Source organism: Nannobrachium achirus (assembly GCF_963921795.1).
Source record: "Nannobrachium achirus genome assembly, chromosome: 15".
Classification (NCBI taxonomy): Eukaryota; Metazoa; Chordata; class Actinopteri; order Myctophiformes; family Myctophidae; genus Nannobrachium; species Nannobrachium achirus.
This window is the reverse complement of record NC_137822.1, coordinates 25,320,380-25,340,826: the sequence shown is the minus strand read 5'-3', so window position 1 is coordinate 25,340,826 and position 20,447 is coordinate 25,320,380. Positions and strand designations below refer to the sequence as shown.

The following is a 20,447-nucleotide window of genomic DNA, read 5'->3' as shown; positions in this document are numbered from 1 at the left end:
GGTCCAACAGAGAGAATTGGGTTTAACTATGACGCGTGTGACACAGAAGTGTGACAGATGTGTGACTGTGGCTTTATAATAGACCGTGATGTAAAGCTCACTAAATGCCCATGGCTCTGGGAACACCTATTTCACGCATGTCATTAATTTGATTAGCTGCGTTACTTCCTAGCCTGCCATGTTTTTACAGTAGCTTTTAATCTGACCAGAAAAAACAAACTGCTAAATAAGCCAAGGATCTTTAACAAATTAAATTAGAATTAAAACTTGAGGATTAAAGAAAAGTAAATGACCTGGGATTGTTGAAGAGCACAGGAAAGGGAGAGAAAAGAGAACAAAGGGAAATAATGGTGATTAACATTATCACATCTCATCTGTTATGGACTAGGTCGACACTGATAATGTCAGCCTGGCATTTGAGCAGGGGATAAGGTCAAGGCAGTGGAAGGATATAGGAGGGATTAGTGACCACATGAGGGAAATTAAATGAACAGAGCTAAATACAATGAGGCGTGAAGAGGGTAGATGGCAGAGATGCTGACCTGATCCGTTTCGGTTTTCAGGGTGTGTGTGGGACAGGTACTCCCCAAATGCTCGTGCTGCTCTGTATAAGGATACACACACACACACGCACACACACACACACACACACACACACACACACACACACACACACACACACACACACACACACACACACACACACACACACACACACACACACACACACACACACACACACACACACACACACACACACACACATTAACAGGGATGACAGGCAGGGCTGGGGCAATATAGAAAAAACTGTGATGTTTGCAATTGTCATTATTCTTGTGTGTCTTTCTGTTAAGTGATGCCTATCTTAATGCAACATTTGAAATCTTTTTATCGTCTTTCTGTGTTTGCGTCGGACACCAACATGGGTTGCAGCGGCCCTGGAAACCTATCATGCTAACCTTTGGGTTAGCTAGAAATGAATTGTGAACTTGATAGCCTTGTGGAATTGTTCTACACAAAGATTAATATGCAGCTATACCGTCTCATTGGTGTACTGTAATTTAGGGTGGGACCTTTATTTCTAAACTCCAGTCTGAGAGCGAGAGAGAGAGAGAGAGAGAGAGAGAGAGAGAGAGAGAGAGAGAGAGAGAATTAAAGGTGGCAAATTGCATAGGTGGATGTCATTTCTCATCATACTGTATGACCTCCAATGTCACAGGTGTGGAATCAACAAAGGCAGAGCAGCCACAATAAACTCCCTTCTTTCATGAGGAAATCCGGCCCCAAGACACACGGCTGATTTGATTTTTTAAGCCTTTATTTGATTAGCAACAGTAGAGAGTCTCGGGTCGGATTTTAACCCGTGCCAGAATGCGTGGGGACAATGTAAACACAGGCTGTGAGTGTGTGTGTGTGTGTGTGTGTGTGTGTGTGTGTGTGTGTGTGTGTGTGTGTGTGTGTGTGTGTGTGTGTGTGTGTGTGTGTGTGTGCGTGCGTGCGTGCGTGCGTGCGTGCGTGCGTGCGTGCGTGCATGTGTGTGTGTGTGTGTGTGCACGCGTGTGTTCTGTGTCATTGTTGCAACTGAGAAGAGCTTGGGCAGGTGTGCTGAACATAGGTAGGATTAGAGTTCTCAAATTCTGCCCGAACCCGACCATACCCAAACCCAACCATACCCAAACCCGACCATACCCAAACCCGACCCGACATTTAGGATAGGGTAAGGCCTAAAATGTATGCAAACTAGTCGGGCCGGGCAGGGCCTCAGGTCGACCCAGGTCGGGCCCAGTTAGGGCCGGGCCTTAATTTTCAGGCCCGTTGAGAACTCTAGGTAGGATCCACACACACACAGCTGTTGTAATACCCTCTGTTTCAATCTCTCCTTCTCTCTCTCTCTCTCACACACACAAGCACGCACGCACGCACGCACGCAAACACAGTTCAGATGGAAGTACTACTGTCAGTACTGCACAGTCAGATGTCAACATTGAGATGTGTGACAGTGTCTGAACCACTTCTTGTCATTTTGAGAAAGGAAGAAATAAAAGGAAAGCGTGTGGCAGTAGTCTAGTCAGATAAAACTACAGTATCAGGCATGAGTTGTCAATGTCAGTCTTGAATAGAACGTGGCATCATGTACTCTGCAGCAGCCAATCACATATTAAAACAGAATGTGAATTGAAAGGAGAGGTGGGCTGAGTAAGTTCTAGAAGGGGAACATGAGGGGAGGGGAGCCTGATATGATCTCCCACTGTGTCTATGAATATATAGATGGATAAAAGTGTCCCTTTGAATTCCTTACCAAACAAAAACATCACCATGTTACACAACAGGTACAATGATAGTCAGCAGTTTTGATTTGCAAATGAATTCTGTCTTGGCCAGATGGAGTGTCCATATATGGGCATTGCAAATATGGGCTTAATATTGATGACATCAGGGATCTCCATATATGATTGCCAGAACAGGCTGTATTGGTCATTGAGTCAACAATGTGATGTCACAACAGGTCAGCAATAGACATTGAGGCGTTACTGTCCCACCACTCTAACCTAATGCGGACAGTTTAGTGTAGGCAGATGGGCGGGCAAGGTGAGTCTCTCCGCAAGTCTCCAGCCAATAGCATGTGTTCTCCCCCCACCCCCTCTGCTCCTCTGCTCAGCGCAGAGAACGCTGGTGCGTCATGACGTCAACACATTTGGTGCGACGCTCTCTGCACTCTGATTGGTTAGGGAAATTCTACACTTCCTACAACAGTGATCATAACGCGATCGCCCAGGCTTCTTTTTCTTCCGATCGCCTAAAGAAGTCTGGGTTTCCGAGGCTACTGTCCCACTGACCCAATGACCTACGGACAAGATCTGCCGGGTTTCATAGTAAACTGTGACCTATGGTCACAATATAAGGACAGAGAGAGAGAGAAGAGTGCAGGCTAGGGCTCTGTCAGACTGGGTGACAAAACAGTTAAGTGTAACTCAACAGACATTGAGCCCTCACCTGTCTCGTGCCATTGAGCCAGACGATAAGTGCCCCACAGCCCTCAATCCTGACTGTCCCATTGCAGTCCTGTTCTGAAATGTGTTACAGCAAAATATTTATGCAAGCTATTATCATCCCCATAATTACTACATGAGTATGCTACGGTACACAAGATAATGTCTGCATGCTAGATCTAACAATTGCAGCCTCATCACAGACTCTTGTAGATTCCTGAGGCAGGACAGGTGGCAAGAATGCATTTCAGCATTATGCATAACTCCTGTTGCAAGGTTAAGTGAAACAGATCGAGGCCTCAGTAAAAGAGGGTAAATATCCTTCTTATTGCTCACATGCAGCTACTGTATAGCGTCACAGACAGAGAATGGCTGCAGTGACTTTGATTCTCATCATTTAGCCCCCTCTGTTGTAATCCACTTCATTCCTCCTCGCTTGCCAGCATTCCTCCCTCCCATGTTAGTTTCTGTGACGGTCCCTTCTTTCCTCACATGCTGGGTCCATTGTTTTGTTGTCCAGTGAACGCTCTACTCCTCAGTCGCCTGGTCTCTCATTTCTTACATTCTGGTCCCTCATTATCAATAATTGTGATTACTTATTGTCATTCCAATTTTAACCCATTTAGGCCTAGAATTATTGAATGCTTTAACCAGTGAAAAATAGCAGATATACAAGCTCACAGTGTGGCACCGAGTGCCGCGCTGCAAGCTTGTAGATCTGCTATTTTTGGAAAAAGTCGTGAAAATGTGTGCAAATCTTTGAATATATGTTTTTTCAAAGCGAATGTTTGTAACTCAAATTTTGCTTCTGGGGGGGTCCCTGGAACTAAATATTTTGAGATGGGTGTCCGTGGCCAAATAAATATAATTTTGGGGGTCCTTCACATGAAAAGGTTTGAGAACCACTGACATAGTAGTCTCTCAAGAACAGACTAACTGAGCTCCAGTTAAGTGAAAAGGACATTTTCTTTGACGATGGCCGGCCAGATTGCTGACATAGAAACATAGGTTTTTCAAAAAATCTTAGAAGGATTCAAAAGACACTTATAGAATCGGGTCCCGATTTAAAAAAAATAGCAGATCTACAAGCTCGCAGCGCGGCACTCGGTGCCGCGCTGTGAGCTTGTATATCTGCTATTCACTCGCCGTCTCCCCTACGCTTTATCCATGTACTGTATATATGCATGAGTGTGGACTATACTTGTGTGTATCACTGTATCACGCTGCATCACTCTGCAGTGAACTTGGTTGAATAGGTGGTGATAAACATTCAGTGTGGTGACATTTGAATCAGTACTTTGAATAGTTCCACGTTTCCCATAGAAGTTGGTTCCTAAAAAAAGACTCCACAATTAAGAAACCAAAGATGTCTAGTCCTTAAAGTCATCGTCATTGCTCTCGTCTCCCTGTCTCTTCCAATTGCTTTGTACATTCTTTTTCCTTTATACTGTAGTGAGCACCTACTTATCTCCGGCACCGCTGCCCCTAACCATGCCATACTTTGCACACACACTCCTTGGCTGGCAAACCACAACCTCCGCCCCTCATTTCTCACATGCCCCTGTTCTAGCACCACCACGAGGCTGCTTTTTGCTGACAACATTAATGGACACTGCTCCTACAGATCTTGCCTAAAAATCACGCAACTCATGTCAGCAACATATTCCCTCCTGATAGGCAACGATTGCCTTCTAAAGTTTGCTGGATTGCTCCCTTTTCAAAAGAAATCTGCAAATCATGATGAACACACCACCCTTTTCTTTGCAATTAGCCACGCACATTCCCTCAACACATAGGCATACATGCCACTTAAAATCTTCACATCTACCTGCACATGGGCCTCTTCTAGCGCCACCATGTGGCCGATAGGAACCAATGCCACTTACAGGCCAATTTGTGTATACATGCGACCTTACAGTATCTCCCAATTAGGGAGTCTTACTGGTTAAGGTGTTGCTGTTAAAGGTGATACACCGTCATATTGTTTATGTCCCAAAAACGTTTTTCAAAAGGTTTGAGGCTAAATTACCACTCCTGAATAGAGAGCCTCTCTCATTTTGAATGGCTCTCAGAGTATTTTCAGCTGCAGTACCACCTTTGGCCTGAACTGCGCCACCCCACTGAACAGCCTGTTTTGAGAACCAGTGGGATGCTTTTAATCTCCGCCTTCCCAAAACCAGAGAAAGACACAACGGTCAGAAATGGGACTTTGTGAGGATAGAAGGTGCTAGTGGGACCCCAAAAAAAGGTTTTAAAATAGGAAAAGTGAAATTTCATGGTGTATGGATTTCCTCACTCTCTGCTAAGCAAAACACAGGCAGCAATGGCCAACAAGCAGGGAGCGACTGATTACCAAACGCCCCGTAATGATTGACGGTTTGTCACTCTGAACTGAGTCTTGTAATTCTATCTATCTATTGTCTATCCATATCTATTCCATCTTTCTGTGTTGTTGTTAATTCCTGGCATCAAATATGATTTTATAACCAGTCAATAATAGACTTGACTCTGTGGACTGAAGTGGGACTTCCACTGTTGTCGCTTAGTGTGTGCAGTGTGTCCCTCAGAAGCTTTTTTTATTTCATTTCACACTTCCGTTTTATTATTCAATGGGCCAGGCTGTGATTAGAATCTGCAGCAGTGGCACAAGGAGACACATCATCTATTATACATGAGAGGAAACAGACTTAACACAACACCATTCTCAACCCATCCTTTAAATTGACTTACTCATTCCCCATTCTGCGTCAAACCTTTTTAACAGAAAGACGTTTTCTGATTCTCTTATTATTATTATTCTCTCCCTCTCTCTGTCTGTTTTGCTTTCATTCTCGATGTATTTTGTACCTTTGCACTCGGAACTCGGAAGAGTGGGTGCACAGGGATGTACTGTAACTATGGCTTCCAAGTTCAATTAGAGAACACCTACATTTTTTAATCATACAAATTCAAATGATCTTTACTGTATGTAAGTCTGGTTATGATAATATGATCGACATCCCACCACCATGTACGCACACGTATGACAAGGCGCTGCAGGATTCTGGCCCGTGTCCCACTGTTCAGATGGGGGTAGAGGATAACATAAGTTTTCTTTCTCTTCCCATGGGGGCGGTGAGACATGGGCGAGAGTTCCTTGTGCCCCCCTTCTCTTTTTTCTGTTTTTGAAGCTTTTTACCACTTGAGATGTATGTATTTTTTTTTCCCTCCCCTGTTATTTGTCTATTATCTGTATGTATAATTTCCCGTATGTCTTTTGTCTTTTGTGTAGGTCCAAGACTGTTAGTCATGTTTGTCTGAAAAAAAAAAAAAAAACCCTGAAAATAAAAAATAACAAAAAAACAAATTCAAAAGATCATACAAAAAAACTACTAAAGACAAGTGATACCAGTATAAGAGAAATATGTATACTTCAAAGCAGTGCTTTTTTCGTTAATATAATGTATTGTTTCATGTGGTTTTATGTAGGAAAAATGTAAACTCCCACACAAAAGCATCTGACCCGATGACCCTCAATAATACTGGTGCCCGGCAGAGCAGCGAGCTGAGTCCCCCTCCTGTACCCTCTGTACATGCAAGACTGTGCGACCACACGTGGCTGCAATGTCATCATTAAGTACGCCGATGACACCACACTCATGGGGCTGATCACAGACGCCAATGAAACGGCCTAATAGAGATTAGGTTAATACACTGGCGCCAGGAGAATATCCTCACTCTTAACGCTGAAAATACAAAGCTTATCGTGGACTTCGGGAGGCCGAGGGGGGAGCACATGCCGATCTACACTGATGGAATGTTTCATCTTCTGCTTTTATCCTTCTTAGTCGGGGGCGTTAGGGAGACAACATGGTCATTTCGTGTTAATTACCGGTAGTCTAACCTAAAAGCGCCAAATTTTGCACAGATGTAGCCCAGGGCATGCTCCAATGATTTAGCTAGGGCGCCCGAGTCGGCGACCTTCGGGGTAGCCACAGCGGCCTAATCAAGGCTCCCATCGACTTTCTATGCAGGAGGAAAATACAGAGAAAATAAATCTTCTTTAAGGGTTTGTCATGATGCAAAATCCATTGCATTTGTTTTGCACAAAAAACATTCCCTGGGCTATAAATGGCCGCAGAAAACGATGGTTTAGTGATGAAAAGTGATGAGTCATCACTTTTCACAGTTTTCTGGGGCCATTTATAGCCCAAGGAATGTTTTTTGTGCAAAACAAATGCTTGCATGGCACCCTAGCGAAATCATTAGCGCATGCCCTGAGCTACATCTGTGCAAAATGTGCCGCTTCTAGACTGATTTGCACAAATATCCCTGACGCCCCCGACTATCTTGTCTCCACGAGGCTGAAGGCATGGCAGAGACTATGTTTTACACCTTGTCTGTCTATCCGTCCGTCCGCTCGTCCGTCCACCCATCCGTCCGTCTGTGAACAGCTAATCTCCGGCACCGTTGGCTTGATCACAAAGAAACTCCCTGTTTGCTGCAATGCCAGAGCGGAACCTCTTCCCCAGAGGTATGGCGTCTTTGAATGACAGGTGTCGCAATGTTTTGGTAGCCCTGATCGCCTCAGCACATTGATTTATTACTGACAGTGACTGGATCAGCAGTGTGACTGGCAGGTCACAACACACTCAAAGTAATAACCACTGGAGTACCAGATCTAAATTTTCTTTTTGGAGGCATATTTACTTGCCTGGACACTCATTCATTTCAAATTTATGTGAAAGTACATTTTTCACTTTCAATTTGTAGATAATGGTCTATAGAACAATTTTGGTTATAGCGGGGCAGTTAAGGATAACAATACTTCAGTTGTGGAAAGAAGCACCAAAATGTGACAGAGTGTACCTCTTGGGTCATTCTTTAGAAAAATCACATTAGACACTTAATTTTCAAAATGGCCGCCAGTTTTAAAGATGGCTGCCTTTTCGGATATGTTTTACAGTACGCCAGCCAGTTAATATTGAATTTTCATAATATTAGAGTTGTTTTGTAGGTTTTAAAACATCCTGAGTTCATTTATTACACTTTTAAAGCAGCCAGAATAACCTTTCTGACTTTTGATGGGGTCTTTCCTCACCTGGGACCCCCCAGACAGACCCCTGAGCCTATTTCAGTAATCGCTCTGCTCCTGCTCCAGAACAATTTTAAATTAGATCTGAATAAATATGCTCTGAAATAAAAAATGACTAGCAGCAAATAACAGGGGTCTTCCATGGGGGGTCCGGGACCCCTGGGGGGTCCTCAGAGCTACTACAGGGGGCCTGCCAAATCTCGATGAGATCTTTCTTTTTTTTTTTCATTTGAAACTTTGAATGTTTTTATGTATCCTGGTTTTATGTATTGTACTTTGATGGTTTATTAGTATTCACAGTATTATTTATAAAGTTGTTGTGTTAAACAGTTATGGTTGACAGCTGTTACTGCAGGGATTGCAATAGTGAAGGAATTGCAACTACTCACTGTGGGCGCGCAGAACAACATTTCCATTTATTTCACTCACTCACTCACTCACTCACTCACACACTCACACACTCACACACTCACTCACACACTCACTCACACACTCACACACACACACACACACACACACACACACACACACACACACACACACCTCTTTGTTATTGTCACCCCAAAACCCTCACCTTATCCTCTTATAGAGCCCATGGTCAATTACGCCCTAAGAGATTCACTAAAATACAGTAAGAATTATGTCTAGGGTACCAAGCCGAGGGCCACAACATTGCAGGGTGCGATGGCTGTGATCCCACTATACTCCAGTGACATTTCAGATATACTAGCGTTGTTGCTGCTCTTATGCCACCATTATTATAATTATTATGACAAATACACTCCTTAAAGTTGAAACAAAATAAGTTAAGAACCAATTAACCAGTCTGCTTGAAAAGTATGCATCTGTACTGTATAACAGCAGCTAGTTGACAGTGCAGACATACAGTAATTGCCTTCCTTTGATCAATTAACGAGGGGCTGTCAACTACTTAATGGCATCAGCTGGACATAGACACACACGCACCTTCCCTCTGCAGTGCTCTGTCTGTCACATTTCTCTCCAAAAGCCCTTGAATATGATTGAAAATGATTAAGGATTACTGTGATTAAGGTAAGCTTATGTTTCATATCGCACTCACCATACCTGTAACTTTCACTGGTCCCCCAAAATATTTGTTTCTTTTTTTTACTGGGGTTGGTGGGGGCCGGACAGAACCCCCCCGCGGGCCTCAAATGGCCGGCGGGCCGCCTATACCGGAGGCAAGGACTTGATAAGGAATCTTCACGTGTTTGCACTTCCTCAAAATCATGTCCCTTGATGAAGGTATAGTATTATGAAGCCTACTTTGTCATACCTGATAAATTGCCCTGAGCTTCCACCAATTGAAGAAAATAGATGAAATTCAGAGAGTGGAGGGTATAGGCCGGGAGCCAATTCTGAAATTGGCACAAATTGGTACCACCCAAGGTGACCGTACATTTTTTACATTTTTGACTTCCTACATGTCTCTAGTTTACATTTTGGTATGATAACCCTTTCTGAGACCCAGCTTAATTGATGTTATCAGCCGCTAGAGTCGGTCTCCCATCGACTTTCTATACAGGAGGAAAATACCCAGAAAAGTTTTTTTTTTCTGGGTATTTAACTTTTTCGCCGCCGTTGACAGTCCTCACCGTCATTGAAAGGGTTAATACCATGGCGCCGTTGACGGTGAGGACTGTGAATCTTACTGTATATACAGTAAAGATATTATTACTTACTTAATGTCGCTCCGGTCCCGCTCGCATCGGTAATGTCGGCGATTTGTTTACAACGCACGTTGGGCGTGCACGCGAAGTGAAGCTCCTCAATGTTAAGTCAATGGAGAGGCCCATAAAGAAACTTCATTTAAACAAAATAGCCATTTTGAGACATTTTGCAGCAGATCTAAATGTAAACAAGGCACAAGGCAGGGCGCAGCCATCTTGCCTCTTCTTGTCCCACACTGTCATGTGACTAGATGACGTAATCGTTGCCGTCAAGTGATAATCCAAAAAAACAAAAACAACCCCCTTCCAGCCCTTCAAAATAATAGCGGCGGCCTATGGAGGAAACCGCGTGGCACCGAGGCACCAAGCAACCTTCAGATTAAGAGGCACTAATTGTGTTAAGTGGGATGTGAGGGGTCTAACTAGGGGTTTGTCGTGATGCTGAATCCATTGCAGGCATTTGTTTTGCACAAAAAACATTCAGTGGGCTAGAAATGGCCTCAGAAAACAATACACGTATGGGTGAGTATTCATGTTAGTCGGAGGCCTTAGGGGTTTTTTTCTCGTGCTAATCAGTCTAAAAGTGCAAAATTCTGCACAGATGTAGCTCATGGCATGCTCTAATGATTTAGCTAGGGCGCCCGAGTCTGCGACATTCGGGGTCGCCACAGCGGCCAAATCAAGTTGGGCTCACAGGAGGTTGTTTCTAAAGGCGCCTTTCCATTGGCATGGCACCACCCCACTCCACCCGACCCCACACACTTGTGCCACGTTTTCCACTACAAGGAACTGGGTAGAGTGGTCCGTAAAGTGGTACAAAACGTGGTACTATAAAGTATCCACTCTAGAGTAGGTCCGAGCTCGGCTAAGCGGGGCCAAAGCAGTGACGTATAATTCTGCTGCTGCGGATTGGTCAGTAAGTAACATTACCAGGGGTCATCAGTGACTTATCAATATGACCGGAGAGTGTTTTTTGCAGGTCGTTCAGTCCGAGTGTATCAAAGGGTGCGTTCAGAAATGCGTACCGGGTGTGTGCTCAGTGTAGTGAGTGCAGTAACCTCAGTAAAACTAACCCTAACCCCTAAACCTAACCTTAACCCTAACCTCAGTAAAACTATATGCCTAAACCTAACCCTAACCTCAGTAACCGTGACGCGGGTGAGCGGGGCTAAGCGGGGCTCGGCTAAGCGGGGCCAAAGCAGTGACGTATAATTCTGCTGCTGCGGATTGGTCAGTAAGTAACATTACCAGGGGTCATCAGTGACTTATCAATATGACCGGAGAGTGTTTTTTGCAGGTCGTTCAGTCCGAGTGTATCAAAGGGTGCGTTCAGAAATGCGTACCGGGTGTGTGCTCAGTGTAGTGAGTGCAGTAACCTCAGTAAAACTAACCCTAACCCCTAAACCTAACCTTAACCCTAACCTCAGTAAAACTATATGCCTAAAGTTTTAGGTTTCTTTCCACTTGTGAAGTATTTTAGTGCAAAAATGCATTTATCTGCCCCGCTATTAGAGTGTCAAGAAACCAGATAGAAAAAATATATAGTTTTTGGCCTGTTTTCAAAATGACCAAAATCGTATTGATAAGTGACTTATCAATATGACCGGAGAGTGTTTTTTGCAGGTCGTTCAGTCCGAGTGTATCAAAGGGTGCGTTCAGAAATGCGTACCGGGTGTGTGCTCAGTGTAGTGAGTGCAGTAACCTCAGTAAAACTAACCCTAACCCCTAAACCTAACCTTAACCCTAACCTCAGTAAAACTATATGCCTAAACCTAACCCTAACCTCAGTAACCGTGACGCGGGTGATTATCTATCACACCCGGCGCGCATTTCCAAACGCACCCTTGGATACACTCGGACTGAACGACCTGCAAAAAATACGCTCCCTCATTATGACTGAAAAGGTCAAAAATCTCATCCATTCTACTTTCCCCAGTGACGCAAACTATTTGAAATCTGGCAATTCTCATTTGAGATACTATCAACTACAGAGTGCTGTGTTTTGAACGAACAGGACCTTCCGACCTTCCGAGTTTTCTTCAAGTGTTGAAGTTGTTTAACGCAGAGACCTTCATACATTTTAACTTAGACGTATAAACGAGCAGCGACTAGTAAAGACTTCAGCTGTACTTTTAATGAAAGCACCAACAAGCTGTGGGAGAAAAAAAAAAAAACAAGAATAAATATTTCAGGGACCACAATGGAAATAAGCCGCAAGACTTTCTTATGTTTGTATCCTTGACGCTTCTCAGATGAACATGATGTACTGTAACTTGTTTTTTCCAAGGATACATATTGTGATCTTCTGAATATGATGACAGCTTGGTGAGTTGATAAGAACACGTTGTTATGTGTGTATCACGCTACGATTTCATCAATATGGCATGGGCTCATCCCTCTCCATATAGTTAAAAAAAACTCCAGAACAAAAACAAAGTGTCTGAGCACAGGTGAATACAGAAAGTAAAGCTTGTCTGTCCGATAGTAGCCTCGGAAACCCAGGCTTCTTTTGGCGATAGGAAGAAAAAGAAGCCTGGGCGATCGCGTTATGATCACTGTTGGAGGAAGTGTAGAATGTCCCTAACCAATCAGAGTGCAGAGAGCGTCGCACCGAATGTGTTGACGTCATGACCCTAACCCTAACCCTAACCCTTTGATTAGCAGCGAGTGATGAGAAACAGCCATCATCAACACTTAAATTAAATGTGTCTCCTACACTGCTCTGTATCATCAATCTAATATTCGGTCACTTGAGCATGCAAATTCATACACATAATTAACCCTTAATTAATGATGAACTCACTCGCACATTAATTCATCATGAATTTACCATGAACTCATCATTAATTCCTGGTCCTCACCATCAACTAATGGCGAACTTAACTAAGTGTACTATATCTTTAGATAAGGAAGTTACCGGTATTCCACATTTTCACTTCCGTATTGTGGGGAGAGTTTCCCCCACTTTAACAAGATCAGCGCCGGTCGACTTTTAGGTCGACAATGTCACTATGGACTTCCCTGCCAAGCGACTTTAATCGACTTTTATATAAAAGCATTGTTTAAGCTTTTATTTGGGTTAATAGACGGAGCGAAATGGTTAGCTTAGCTTCGGATGGTATTAACACGTGAACCGTGAAAAAAAAGGATACGATTATGACGCCACCTTTAAACCAGGTCTTCCTGTTTATATTAGCCTCTGCTAGCTGCTAGGCTCAATGCAAACCATCCGACCCTTACGCAGCTTCACTAGGTCGGATTTTGATTCGGAAACTTTCTGTGTGGCATCTGTATACGTTCCGGTGCCCATACCGATGGTGGTTTTAGACGATCAAGCACGAATTGAACAGTATTGAGCTCAGATGGCGGCCCGCGGGTCTCCCATTCAATATCAATGGGGAGCGATGTCATCGTGCTTGTACAGTCTATCGTTTTAGTGTTACGATGGCTCGCTCTAGTGGTCATTTTTGGTATGGTATATCATCCTGCCTTTGAAAATGGTGTAATCATGATGATAAAATATAGCTATTTCCTGTAAGCGCACATTCATATTTAAATTTGCCTGGTAATGGTTTTTTTAACAGAAAACTGAAAAGCATAGAGCTACTAAACCATATGAGGTTTAAGTGGTTAAGAAATAAGCTTTAGTTTATGGGAAAACGTGGATCTAAAACAATTCAAAGGACTTATTCAAATGTCACTCACTCACTTACTGCCACACTGAAAGTTCACTACCACCTCTCCAACCAAATTCAATCAACACCTAGCCATGCAGAATCTTCACAAGTACACACACACGCGCGCGCACACACACTCCTACACAGAGACTAATGTACACAAACTGTGCAAGAATAAATAATGTATATACTGTAAAGCAGTATGAGAGACAGCAGGTGAAGAAATGAAGAAGATAAAATGGAAAGTATTGCACAATTATCACTAAAATGATAATCCCCATTATTTAATAAGAATTAGGATTTTTGGTGATTAAAGTGTTACAAATGTTTTAATGTCTTTGTTGCTCATTGTGCTTCCCATTATTTAACAAGCTTCACAATTCCATAATTGTGAAACATAAAATCACAATTTTCAAATACTTTCATTTAATTCTGCAGCTGTGGTGGGAAGGGAAGAAATGAGAGACCACACCACTGAAAGGGGGAGTTGTAGAGAGTAGAACATTCACTGGACGGCCAACAATGCACCCAGCATGCTACCCAAGCGTGAGGAAAGGACTGTCACACAAAATGACATGGGAGTAGCAATGGAGTGGATTACAAGAAGAAGAATGGAGGAGTAAATGTGGATGGAGAGACTGAAGTTGACAACAGCCTCTGTCTGTGCCACAGGATATACATCTGGGCCTGTAACCAATGAAAAAAGAAAATGCCTCTGTTTCATTTAACCTTGTAACAGGAGTTTTGCAAAACGTCATTCTTGCCACCGGCATCAGCGGTCTTTATACTATACAAGAGTCTGTGATCAGGCTTGTGTTACGCTAGATCTAGCATGCAGATGTTTTGTTGTGTACAACATGTTCATGTAGTAATTATGGGCGTGATAATAGCTAGCATAAATATTTTACTGAAACACATTTCGCAGCTGAAATTTGAGTCAGTGTTGTCATGTCTGCTGATAGGCGACTTTTGCCTTATTTTTATGTAAGGTTGCTTATTTGGCCTTGGTTCCTAAAATGATGTTTAAACCAGTGGTTCTCAAACATTTTCATTCATGTCAAGGACCAACAAATCAATATGCATTTGTCCACGGGCCCCCGAATCTGAAAAGGTTTGTGCCAGGAACCCCCATACAAGATTTGTGTTGTTAAAATATAAAAAGAAATCCCTATTTTGTTTTTCTTTTTTCAACAATTAGTACAAATCTTCAGATTTAAAAAAAAAATAGCAGATCTACAAGCTGAGTTTATAGATCAAATAGCCATTGTACATTCTAAAGGTTAAAGCACCATAGTTGCTTGGGCTTTTCATAGACCTGGTGGTTACTTATTTCTCTCTGCTTGGAGTGCAATTGGAAACTCACAATTGAGGGCTGTGGGGCATGGAGGCACTCAATGTCTTTCTCAATGGCACAAGACAGGTGAGAGGTCAACAGCCAGCTTGAACCAGGTCAGCTGTTGCAACCCTGTGACTTTCCAGGAACAGAACGATCATTTTGAGCTTCACTGGTTTAGACATGTCAAGATAACCTTTCAAATGTTGGAAAAGGCATTTCCCAAATTATTGACACCATCATTATACAACCTATAACAAATAAAAGCAAAGAAGCTTGAAAAATGTTAAGTAAAAATGAATGTTACATCTTTACTACATTTAAGTAGTTTGAACTATCTAATTTATGCATCAGTAGTTATAAATCAGGTATTAAGAATGCAAGAATGTTTTAGAAGTCTGCATCTGCACCCAGATTCGTTACTGGATAATATGTAAGGTAAACCTTTCGGGGTTTCCATTACACCTGCATGTGTCATTTTAGCTGCAGTTAGTCATTTTTATGCCTTTCTCAAACAACAAAGTAAAACAATTATATATAACTAGAAATACTGTTCCTACGAAACAGTGTGGGCTCGGAACTAGTTCGGGATATAAAAAAAAAAAAAAAAAAAAGATTTTTGAAAAAAATTTTTTGGACCCCATCAAATCTAGTGAACATGATTTCAATCGCGATTTTGCATGTTCCACCCCCATACAACCCCATCTAACATACAGGGCAGCCATGTTTGTTTACATAACATGTAAAACATAATGGCGATTATCTCAAGAATGCCTGAACGGATTTCCAATCGGATTTTTTTGTTTGAAAGCTGTGAACAAACTGCACAAATCCACTCCAATGCAATCCAGGATTGCATTGGATTTTTTAGAGCTCATTCTTCTCTGTTTTTTTCCCATGCATGAGGTGTGCAAGGTTTAATCATGGCTAAGTTGACGAAAATAAGGCTTCTAAAATGCTTGGTAGCCAATAGCTAACTTCAAGCTAACTTCATCCTCTTCCTGTACATGCACAAAGGAAAGTGTTCAGGCAAGTCATGGCTGCAGGGCTTCTGCATATACCAGCATATCTCTATGGGATTTTCTATGGCCACTGGGAGCCCTCTAGTGGTGAAAGGGGTGGCACTAAATGAGTTAAGTTAAAGTTACATATTTCAAAAACTAAAAAAGATTTCATGTGGGTGTTTGTTGGAACGCTGCTCCCTCATTGGCTTAAGGCCCTGCCTTTGTTCTGTCGGCCAGTTTTGAGGAGAATAACCTTATACTATATAATAGGGATGGGACGATATGAAAATGTCATATCACGAAATCGTGATTTAGGATATTATCGCGCTAATCAAAATCCATTATCCTGGGGCGGAACATTTGCCAAAAAAAATTGCAGATCTATAAGCTCACAATGCGTCACGTTGCGACGCATTGTGAGCTTGTAGATCGGCTATTTTCTGGCAAAGACATTTGATAGAGAGTGAAAAAAGACTGTATCAAGTACGTGTAATATAAGTACCTTTTACCAATTATAGAGGGTTTAAGTGGTACCAGACATGCAGCTCTGCAAATAAAAGGCGAATTGATCCCAGTGCATGACGGAGGACAATCACGATAAATTAAATCTCCACGATACGATTATCATGAGTGTTTTTTATCACAATAAACGTTAATATCGCTTATCGTCCCATCCCTACTCTATAAAGATTTGGGAGAACGTACTGGTCTCGCTTTCAGCGAGCCCACAATTAAGCCATTTAGGCCAAACATTATTTAACGCTTTAACTATTGAAAAATAGCAGATATACAAGCTCACAGTGCGGCACCGAGTGCCGCGCTGCGAGCTTGTAGATCTGCTATTTTTGAAAAGGTCGTGAAAATGTGTGCAAATCTTTGAATATATGTATTTTTAAAACGAACGTTTGTAACTCAAATTTTGCTTCTGGGGGGTCCCTGGAACTGGATATTTTGACATGGGGGTCTGTGGCCAAATAAATATCGTTTTGGGGGTCCTTCACATGAAAAGGTTTGAGAACCACTGACATAGTAGTCTCTCAAGAACAGACTAACTGAGCTCCAGTTGAGTGAAAAGGACCTTTTCTTTGACGATGGCTGGCCAGATTATTGACATAGAAACATAGGGTTTTTCAAAAAATCTTAGAAGGATTCAAAAGACACTTATAGAATGGGGTCAAAATTCTTATTTTCACGATTTTTCAAAAATAGCAGATCTACAAGCTCGCAGCGCCGCGCTGTGAGCTTGTATATCTGCTATTTTTTAATAGTTAAAGCATACACAATATAATGTACCCGTTCTGAATGGGTTGTTTAATATTATGGAAAGGGGAGGTCCTACAGTCTGACCTACAGGTTCCATGACAGAGTGGAGAGTAAAAGAAGAGAGGAGATGAAAAGGGGAAAAAAGAAGGGAGGAGAGGAAAAAAGAAGAGATGAGAGGAGAGAGGATGAGAGAGAGGCAGCGATAGGATCAGAGTGGAGGAGAGAGAGCAGTGAAAAGAGGATGAGGAGAGAGGAATATATGCACATCCACTTGTGCATCTGCCTGCATGTGTAGTATGTCTGTGTTGTGACTGTTAGTGAGTGTGTGCGTGCGTGCCTGTGTGCGTGCATGCCTGTGTGCGTGCGTGCCTGTGTGCGCGTGTGTGTGTGTGTGTGTGCGCGCGTGTGCGTGCGTGCGTGCGTGCGTGCGAGCGTGCGTGTGCAAATGAAGCATTTTCAGCCCAGAGCCACAAGCGCTAATCATCAGAAGCCCTGCTGAAAATACTAGTCTGAAAATTGCAGCATCTGACAAGCTGACGACCAGATAACTGTCTGTCTGTGTCATGCATATGTGTGCTTGTGTGTGTGTGTGTGTGTACAGCACATGTGCACATCTTCAGTGTTAATTTAAGAATTACTCTTACGGGTTCAATTGGTTACACATTAAATGTGTAAGCAATTGAACCCGTAAGACTCTCTGAGAGTACATTTTACTCTCAGAGTTGCAAAAGGATACATTTACTGACTATATGGTACTGTGTACTAGGGATGGGACAATAAGCGATATTATCGTTTATCGTGATAAAAAAACACTCACGATAATCGTATCGTGGAGATTTAATTTAGCGTGATATCGTCCTCCGTCATGCACTGGGATCAATTCACCTTTTATTTGCCGAGCTGCATATCCGGTACCATTTAAACCCTCTATAATTGGTAAAAGGTACTTATAATGTACTTGATACAGTCTTTTCTTCATTCTCTATCAAATGTCTTTGCCAAAAAAATGCCGATCTACAAGCTCACAACGCGTCGCAGTGCGACGCGTTGTGAGCTTGTAGATCAGCAATTTTTTGGCATATGTTCCGCCCCAGGATATTGGATTGTGATTATCGTGATAAAATCGTAAATCGCGATTTGTTTTGTCACAATAATCGTGATGTGACATTTTGATATTGTCCCATCCCTACTGTGTACAGTGAACACTCTTGAAATGTGCACTCATGCATTTGTGAGGCAAGGTAGATGCATGCAGGTGAAATAGTGATGGAGATTTGATGTCATCTGGCAGAAGTTTCCATCAATGGTCCTCAAGGTTCATACGTGAACTGAACATTAAAGGACAACTTTGTTTTTTTACAACAAGGGTTCATATTTTAGGTTGTAATTAGAGAAAAGAAAAAGTGAGTTTCAAAATGTTCTCATTTGCTTCGTTCTATTGTTTTATCGTGTTTACCATGCTAAAATGTGGGCCACTTGCATGCGTACAAGTGGCTAAATATGTCTTTTTAGACACAATAAGCCAGCAGTTTCTCTATTGCTATTTACAGTAACACTTCTAGCCCCCATAAATCACATCCAACCATGAAAGGGCTTATTCTGTGTGAAATTACATATTTAGCCACTTGTACGCATTCCCCCAACCACTGAAATAAAAATCTCTAAAACAATAGAAAGAAGTAAATGAAATGATTTTAACACTCATATTTTATATTCTTTAATTACTTATTATCTAAAATATGAACCCTTGCTTGTTGTAAAAAACTAAAGTTGTCCTTTAAGTGTTAACAGGTTATGACTGACACAATCAATGAGCATGCATGCACCCATGAAGCGTCAATTGGGTATGGCAAGGTATAGGTATATGGCAGCTCCATTCCTTGGCTATAGAGGAAACAAATAAAATGTACTTCTTTAAATGTATTCATCATGCCTGTTGCTAAGGTATGGCAACATGACTGGTGTCTTGCACACGTGTGAAGGCACGCGTGCAAGACACCAGTCATGTTGCCATACCTTAGCTTTTGCTGAACTGACGCCACTGCATGCAGCTTGAATTTCCTCTGCTGTACAGAGACTATGAAGTGGGATATTCTACTTCATATTCAAAGGTAGGGTAAGTGATTTTCTTTGGTTAAAATGAGTGTTAAATAGCTCTATATTCTGATAGTACTAATTGCTATGGAGTAGGCCTACCAGTACATTTTTATTCATTAATGTCCCCATGGCGCTACAGCACAGAAAATGCATTTTCAGGTCGGGATACCATTTTTATCCAATCAGGACAGAGAACTCAGTCAGGACACAGATTACACAAATGAAAGTGGAAGTGATGGCATAAAGAAAGGAACAGAGCAAATTGGAACTGGAACACTGTAAAAATTGACCTAATGTTGGCCTATACCTGAAAATGTATTTTCTGTTTAGTAAAGAGCTGGAGAGACCGGGGACTGCGGGGAGACTTCTATTACTGAACAAATATTTATTATAGCAATGATTAGGCTACTATCAGAATATCTTAGAGCTTGAACCTTTTTAAAAAAAAAGTTTTGTTTTGACCAAAAGATAAACACTAACTTTAATATTGCCAGTTTATAGGCTATATTAGGCCTTTTATAATAAGACAAATTGTTAAATTAGGTTGATGGATGGGGTTGTTTGTGTGTGCTTTAATAATGTGATCGTATAGGCCTCCTATGAGTCGAGTCTAATGAAATTCAATGCACGACCCAGGACATTGATATTGTGAATGAGCAACACTTACGCGGACACTCACACGCGTACACGTGCACACTACAATGCATAGTAAAGACATGACCACAGCACCACACACACACGCTCATGCACGCACGCACGCGCAAGTAGGCCTACTATGCGAAGGTAATGACGTAACATCACAGGCTACATGTGTGAATTGTTGAATTTCCACATAGGCTAAGTCAAGGTCATTCCCTCGACCTCCAAATACATTACTAAAGGCCATTGTAAAATAACCAGCCAGCCTAGAACACCACCAGTGCCACTCGAATCCTATTTTCACCTGGATGCGGTTTGTGTCAGCAACGTGCTGCAGCATCCACGGTACAGCCAGGCGACTCACAGCCACATTCAACATGCAGTTCAATTTTACACCAAGATTAACGATCGGATCTCTGCACGAAGTGCACGTACAGCCTACAGCCAATCTGGGCAGGATGCATGGATGGGCCACATTGGCCCCCCGATCATCACGGCACGGGGGGCTACAATTCATGTTTACAGCTCGGCTTAGACCAGAGCAATATAGCAAAAGCCGTTTAGCTCACGTGTGTCGCTAACAGCTTTTGCAGGTTTTGGACACCAGCCAAATAAACAGGCGCGTGGTCGTGGTGCCAATAAGCATTTGTTGCCCCGGCTGTAACCGAGCCAATAAACA

At 42.4% G+C, this 20,447-nt stretch overlaps 1 protein-coding gene across 1 annotated transcript in view; it reads right to left on the bottom strand.

Annotated features, from left to right (window-relative positions):
• Positions 1–20,447, bottom strand: part of nsmfa (NMDA receptor synaptonuclear signaling and neuronal migration factor a) — a gene marked incomplete at both ends in the record, with an annotated part of 59,597 nt that overhangs the window by 37,837 nt on the left and 1,313 nt on the right. Inside the window, one exon of the mRNA XM_080742695.1 lies at positions 543–604. Coding sequence (XP_080598821.1) covers positions 543–604 — 62 coding nt within the window. The remainder of the gene's footprint in view (positions 1–542; positions 605–20,447) is intronic.